The sequence below is a fragment of the Cladophialophora immunda genome (genome assembly GCF_000835495.1).
Source record: "Cladophialophora immunda strain CBS 83496 unplaced genomic scaffold supercont1.10, whole genome shotgun sequence".
NCBI classification, from domain to species: domain Eukaryota; kingdom Fungi; phylum Ascomycota; class Eurotiomycetes; order Chaetothyriales; family Herpotrichiellaceae; genus Cladophialophora; species Cladophialophora immunda.
The window spans coordinates 132428-140337 of NW_015622550.1; the positions used below are offsets into that span (position 1 = coordinate 132428).

At 43.2% G+C, this 7910-nt stretch overlaps 1 protein-coding gene across 1 annotated transcript; it reads left to right on the top strand.

Moving 5' to 3' along the window:
- Positions 1-91: 91 nt before the first annotated feature.
- On the top strand, positions 92-3416 carry PV07_12526 (uncharacterized protein). Its single transcript, XM_016400058.1, has 5 exons — positions 92-232; positions 305-628; positions 684-766; positions 824-2661; positions 2732-3416. The coding sequence occupies exons 1-5, from the start codon at positions 122-124 to the stop codon at positions 2875-2877; spliced, it is 2502 nt and encodes an 833-aa protein (XP_016242326.1). The 5' UTR covers positions 92-121; the 3' UTR covers positions 2878-3416.
- The last annotated feature ends 4494 nt before the right edge of the window (positions 3417-7910 follow it).

A 7910-nucleotide genomic window follows, 5' to 3' on the forward strand; every position in this document is an offset into this window, starting at 1 on the left:
CTAGACTGGCTTTTGCTGAGCGGGGACTTAGAACCGCCGGATCGGAAGGGCCTTTTAAGACATTTCGCCCTGTCTCTCACTTGTCACAGACCTTGTACACCTGCATCCTGCGAGCCTGGTAATGTGGTCGGGCCCAAATGAACCAGAGCCGACGGAGTGGGCTGGAGGCAGAGGCACCAGCAGCAATAGAGTGGCCTCTGCTTGCCAGAGATGCCGCCGGCTGAAACACAAAGTGAGCCCTACGTGCTTGGAAGTGTGCATGCGATGCGCACGTCGAGACTCCCGCTAACCGCCCGACGAACAGTGCGACATCCAAAGACCTTGTACACTCTGCGCGAGAGCCGGTGCTTCTTGTGTACCTGGTGATGCCGCGAGCTGGAAAGTCTACCTTGGCCGCGTGACAAAGCCTCTTCCAAGTGCCAGCCCGAACGCGAGAAAGCAGCAGCCTTTGCCGTCGCCCTCACCATTCAGCGGAGATTACCACACCTCTCGTGACAGCCACGTAGCGTCCACGGAGGGAGTGACGATCAGTGGCGGATCAGTTCCGCGCCATGAATCGCCCATTCCAGACTCTGCCTTCAATGAGGCCACGTGGAACTCGTCCTCGACCGTGGTTTTGGTCGAAGAGGTGAGACCGGGCGATCCAGATTGATGTCCCCACATGTCTTTAATACTTGCGACAGGCTTTTCACTATCATGATTCCGACACTCCTTCGCCCTTGGAGATATCGGCATATTCTACTGGAATATGGAAACACGACGAAAAGTCCGAGTGTCCCCCCTTTCTGCGAAGCTAAGCTGTGGGCTAACTTTGCGATTGAAGCCTGCCTTCACGGCCTACCAAGGCCTTGTGGCAAAGGAACCCATCCCCCGGCTTCTCTTCACCCACCGCACGAGAACTCCTCAAATTGCTTCCCCAACGGGAGCCCGCCACGATACTGCTGAACACGTATTTCGATCGCGTGCACTGGTTCATGTTGTTGTTCCACCAGCAAGACTTTCGAGCCAAGTTTGCCCAGCTCTATGATCACTTGTATGTTCAGCGAGCTCCTGCTGCCATCAGTGACTTCACCGGGTTCCTGAGTACCCTCTTGGCCACATTCGCGATTGCGATCCAGCATGCCGGTGAATACCGGAAAAGCCTCTTGCTTCAGGCCGGCCTCGATCCCAATGCCCTCCAAGAGAAGATTCTCGCGACCCTGAACTTCAGACTCATCGAAATTCTGTCTCTTGGGTCTCTGGAGGCGGTGCAAACCTGTGTCCTCCTGGGCAGTTACCACCTCTACCATGGTCGTCCAGATTTGGCATGGCCCATCTGCGGTTGTGGACTCCGGATCGCCCAAGCGCTGAACTTGCATCGCAAGATGCGACTGCTCAATTCCTCAGCTGACATTCCAGCTGTACCGGCGTACCGGCTCAACGAAGCTAGAAAACGAGTCTGGTGGGCGGTCTACGAAATCGAGACGGTCTGTTCTATGCTGTATGGATACCCCCTTAGCATATCGGATAGCGATTGTGATGTCGAATGGCTGGACTATAGTACGCGTCAGCCATTGAACAACCCGCCGTCCGATACCCAGCTGAGCGGCGAAGCCACGTTGTTGTCATACAAGTATCTTATGTCGAAATTGTCGATGATCATCCGGGTGGTGCTAACTGATCTATACGGTTCGCATCGCAATTTGCCGGCCAAAGTGGCGAGCTCAGCCACCAGAAACGCCCGGCTCCACCAATTGGTTCAAAAGGTGGCAGAACTGGACCAGAAACTGTGCTCCTGGTACGAATCGGTGCCCTGCAAGCTGAAATTGGACGATCTACCCTCGTCACCGTCAGCCCAATGGTACGTGGAAGAGATTGAGAAAACCTTGGGAGCTTCTGGTGAAAGATTCGAGAGCTACATCTTTGGACTCCAGGCTCTGGCGCTGAAATTGGCCTTTGAAAATACGAGGATATTGATCCACCGACCCCTTCTGTCCTACAAAATGATCACTCCTTCAAACACCTCCGAGTGGCCATCGAACCCGCCCCAGACGTTGCAGATTACCGATCCTTTTCAAAGCTCGATAGAAACCTGCCGAGATGCTGCCCTCCGGACCGCCGAGGTGGGCAAGTTGCCGGTCTTCACGTACGCCTCGACCACCTTTGCAGCTGCCTTCTTTGGAATGCATCTCTTCACGGCCGGAGTCACCTTGTGTGTCATGACGAGCCTGGAGCCACTCAGCTTGAGAGCCTATGAGACAAAGATGGGCGTGCGCAGCCTGATGACCATGCAGGTCTCATTGAAGGAGTCATCGATCTTGGCGGCACAGGGACTGGACCTCCTGAAGAAATTGACCAAAGTAGTGCTGCGCAAGGAAACCGAGGAGATGTTCGAATTTACCGCTCCTGCACCGGGGAGGGACTTTCCAGTTCCGCATCCTTCGAACGACGAGCCTCCACCTCAATTGACGGAAGCCCCTCGCCAACATCGCGACGACACGCAATCCATCGACTCTCAATCTCATAACGCTCGTCAAACTCGCCTTGCTCCAGCGAGAGACGAGTCCACCGGGAGTTTTCAGCACACCACCCAGCAGCCGGACAACCACACGTTCGAGCAAGGCAATATTGACTTTGATGAGAACACGACAGTGGCGAGGACGCTTCTGGATCTCGAAAACGGTAAGATCTCCTCCCCAATTTCGTGATTTTGTTCCAACCTGGCCGGTCGCCTGACTTTTTGGGTTAACAGTCATGTTCAACTTTCCTGCGTCGCGAAACTCTCCCTTGGACCAGTCCGGCATGTGTGACGACAACTTTCCATTCACCAACGACTTTATCGAGCAGGACCAGAGCTGGATATGGGGTTTCGATTATTTCCAGAACGATGATGGCTGAAGGCACCTGGCTGCTGGCGATGTACAGGTTTCCTACATCAATACTAGTTATACAGCGTTCACAGGCTTGTCTAGAACAACAACTTCGTGACCAACTAGCATCAGGAGATCTGTGAAGCAGTAGGAAAAGTGTCTGCCTATCACCTTTCCTCCCCACCACCCATTACTACATCGCCTCACACCTTGCTCACGATCTCGCATCAAGAGAGTCCAGCAGGTAGTCCGAGGCAGTCAAGAGTTATCTAACGGCAGACTGAGTCTGGCGGGAGAGGGAGCAGGTTATTTATCATCGAGGCGTGCACTTGGTACTCTCGGGAGTCATTCCTTAACGGGGTCACACTAGGGAACCAATCTCCAGGTAGCTTTTGTTTGGAACGTCTCTTTTTCGGCGTGGCGTGAGATCTGCCTACCTTGGACAAGACATACAATCTGCCAATTTGGCGATGGTGAAAATGAGCTAAGTGCGAAACTCAGCGAATTCTATAGGGTAATCTACGAACCCAACGCCGCGCAAGAACTTTTGGTTTATCTATATATTCTAGTATTAATTGATAGCTCTTATCGCCCTTATTACGCCGATATTAATTACGATAACCCTAGTATTATTATTAAAATATAGCTCTAAAGTTAGGGATCTCGAGCGCTAGTTAAGTTCCGCTAAGATATCCTCGGGGACACTAAGCCCTTCTTAAATTTTAGACTATCGCACTAATTATCGCCGCCTATCTCTACTATATACTAACGTAGGTGCATAGCGAGTCGGCCAGCATAGCGAGTCGGCCACTTTCTGCACGTTTTACTACCTTTATCTTCCTCGTACGACCACTCCACCACAAAACATTGAATCTACTCAGAAAGAAGCTAAAATACTCCTTACCCTTTAAGCTCTCAAAAGAGATCCTAAATAAAGTATATAATCCGTTACTAAAGTTTATGATATACTAAGAGCGACCTTATAGGATCGAAAGGACGGTCGACCTTTCTAACGCGACTAACTAGCGAATTCTCAAAATTTAACTAACCTTAAAGAATCAGTCCTCGTACGAGAGATCCTTAACCTATATTCACGAGGATTTCCTCCCTAACTTAGTAGTATAGGAGATATAGCTAATAAACTACGTACGATACGTAGCGCATCACGCGTTAGACCCCGCTAGGTATCGAACTTTATTAAACGACATTAAGAGCTATAAACGCGATTTATACGTAGATATAACTACTAGAGAGTCTAATATAAAGATCTAGTAATCATTTAAGCCTAGTTTAACCTTATACGGAACGTAGTAGCTAAGTATAGGATCTATAAAGATAATACTTAGAACTTTAATAAGACTAAGTTTATAATAGGCCTAATCTCGTCCGTAATAGTTATAAAGAGCTCTAAAGAGTATAGAAAGGTTAAGATAGTATAGCCTAATAATTAGGAATAGGCTATAGTAATCTAGAGTATTAATTTATATAGCTAGACTATATCGCCTTTTATTATAGTCGCTAGTAAGTATTACCTCGTATTATAGTACTAAGATAGTCCCCTTCTATCTAACTAGGTTATCGTACTTAGCGATAATAGATAGATAACGAATAAGATTAGTCTTAATTAGGTTAAATACTTTAATAAATATAGTTATAGTCGTATAAAGAGTATATTTTATCTATTAATCCTAGACGGCTATAAAAGTCATTACTTAGTAGATTTTAAGGGCTACTATAAGGAGAATAATATTATTATACTCTATATATCTATATATTTATCGTATCTACTTTAACTACTTAACGTTAAGTATTTTAGTCCCTTAAAGCGATCGTATAGTAAAGAAATTAAGAACCTAATCTAGATATATATAACCTATATTACTAAGGTCGAGTTCTTTATCGCTTTTAAGAACGCTTTTTTTACTTCCTTTAGTGAAGATAACGTACGAGGAGATTTCCGAGGGGTAAGGCTTATCCCTTTTAATCTAGATATAGTCCTTTCGAAGCTAGATATAAAGCTTTAGACGCTAATACTACTAACACTCCTCTCGCTAATAACTACCCCTTAAGTCTCTAAGACGCTATAGACTATGTACGAGATAACTTTATAGTCTAATTTTATTAAGGGGAAAGTCGCTTAACATTAAGATAGCTCTCTAATAGCGATTTATAAGGCGATAGACTAGATAATAAAAGATATAACTACTATAATACATTAAATAGTATTAATAAAGGATTATATCTAGGAGCTTAAAGAGGTAAATTATATACTAAGTAAGCGTCGTAGAGAGAAAAGGATACGGATCTAATAAGGAGGATCACTTACTATACGAGACGCGTAGGATATAATTAACTAAAGGGATGTAGATAAGTAGGTAGAGTAAGAAAAGCGTATAAGTAATAGTTATATAAGAGGGGGTAAGCTAACTTAATAACGATATAGTACCTATAGAAAGCCTAGGCATAATATATGTACGTATTAAGAGGATAAAGAAATGTCTAATGTATCTAGTTCTAAGTAGATTAAGTGAATTTATCTTAGGTTAGTAGTGTAATTGAATTAGATTGTCGTACAGTGGTAGTTAGGTGGCTGACTCACTATGCTAGCCAACTCGCTATGCACCTACGTTATTCCTAATTAAATTTTAGACTATTATACTAATTATATCTACATAGCTTAGACTTTCTCTCTACTATATTCTTCTCTATATGTCACGAACTACTAAGCGCATCTCGTACATGATAACCCCTTACTATTTAAGTACCGTATACTCACCGCCTAAGGGAAGCTCCCTTTTCCTTCCCTCATACTTAGAGTTTAGTTAAGATTATTATTGTTCGGAGGACATAGAGTATGATAGGTAGATTGGCTCATAGGATCGTACCATTAGGTAATGTACGTGACTGTTAGGAAGCTTAGTTAAGTTAACTATCTGAGAGGAGAGAACGCTCTTATATAGACAAAGGAAACACTACTAGATAGCACTAGAAACACCTAGTAGGTGGATTTCTAGCGCTATTAGTAATAAATCACACCACTAGTAACGCCACCCTTAACGCCACCTATATCACGTGATCTAGTGTAGACTAGTAGCGTTAACTAGTCACGTGATAAGACGCTAGGCCTAGTAAGGCCGTACGTCTAAACGGCGATATTCCACACTTACCTTTAATACTATACTACCTCTTAAGATATTCACTTAGATTCAGGCCTAGCGTATAGTATATCTAGTAGATAGTGTTCGGAGGACATGGAGTATAGGTAGATTGGCTCATAGGATCGTACCATTAGGTAATGTACGTGACTGTTTAGAAGCTTAGTTAAGTTAACTTATCTGAGAGGAGAGATCGCTCTTATATAGACAAAAAGAAACACTACTAGATAGCGCTAGTGTGATGAGTTGAACCCAGGAGAAGGCTCGGTTCTGGCGAACTAGCGCTAAGATTAACGCCAGGAAATACTACCTCCTGATTAGTCAAGACGCACACGATATAAGGGATATAAAGCCCTAATAGCTAAGACACTATACGTAAGGGAAGGTAAGGAGTTAGAATAAGTACGTAAGGGAAGGTAAGGAGCTAGAATAAGTACGTAAGGAAAGGAGTAAGAAGGTGAGGATAATAGTTACCTCCTTACGGTGCGTTAGAGGATATAAGGAGAAAGGAAGGATAGCTATTCCTTCCTTCTCTCTCCTCAGATTTGTCCTCCTTATTACTAGGTTAGCTGGCTAGTTATAGAACTCTTTCCAAACTCTCATAGATATATATAAAGATTCTTAGAGAGTTTACTCTATTATAAGCGAATTTTTTATTCTACTAACTAAATAGGGCGCGATTATACTTAGCGGCTCGAAGAATTTAAGTCGCATTAATTAAAGAGTCTATATTACGGACTAAAATAGTATTTCCGTTAAAGATAAGAGGCGTATATCTAGGAAAAACTACCCTATTATATAAGCTTATAAATAAAGTTTTTATCTTTAATAATTCCTACGGTTAAAGTAGCCGTCTATTTACTCTTTAAACCTCGAGTAAGCGCGACTAAAAGAGATTAAAGAAACCTCTCGGTATCTCTATAGATCGTAAGAAGGAATACTGAAAAAATAGGATATATTTATGAAAGGAAAACACTATTATTAGTGAGGTACGTGTAATAATGCGGCGTTGTTGAATTAAGCGCCGTAGAGATAAAGTGCTTGAAATTCTTATAGATGAAGGAAGCCGGTCATATAAAGGTATATTTCTAGAGCATTTGATAGGTAAATTAGTACCTCCTAATATGTATAGAAGTATTAAGTGTTATGTAATGTTTAGGGAAGATCTTGACGAGCTCCCGGAGGCCGCCTAGATTAACTATAGTGAGAGAAGTAGTATCTACGATTGTATATATTATAACTACGCACTAATAGCTAAACTCTAGGGTTAGAGGGTGTTAGGAAGGGATTAGGTCTCCGTTATCGCTATACGGGATATTCGTAATATAGGAGAACTCACGATTAATTACGGTAATAGGTTTTAGGGAGAAGGAAAATAGTGTCCCTATCTAAAACATTATGGACGTGCCATAACTACGCCCGCGTAGTTATGGCACGTAACGCCTAAGGCTTACCGATGATTTACTAGAGCCCTTACCTCTCTATTCTATCACTATATTTATAAGAAAGCTCTAGTCGAAATATAGGCCTGTTAGTCTATAGAGAGTGCACTGACTTAGTACTATCACTGAGTATAAGGATAGAAGTATGCCCTACCTAAATCCATATCTGGTTCCTACCTAGGTTCCTCAGTGCTTCTTAACGATAGGATGTGCGACAAGTAGGGTTCCAAAATGAATACGAATAATGTGAATATTCATAAATAAATATGAATAATGTGAATATCCTTAAATAATATAAATATGAATAACGTGAGTGCATAGCGAGTCGGCTAGTATAGTGAGTCAGCCACTTTCCACATATTTTACTACCTTTATCTTCCCCATACGACCGCTTCACTATAAAATATAGAATCTACTTAGAAAGAAGCTAGAATACTCCTTACCCTTTAAGCTATTAAAAAAGA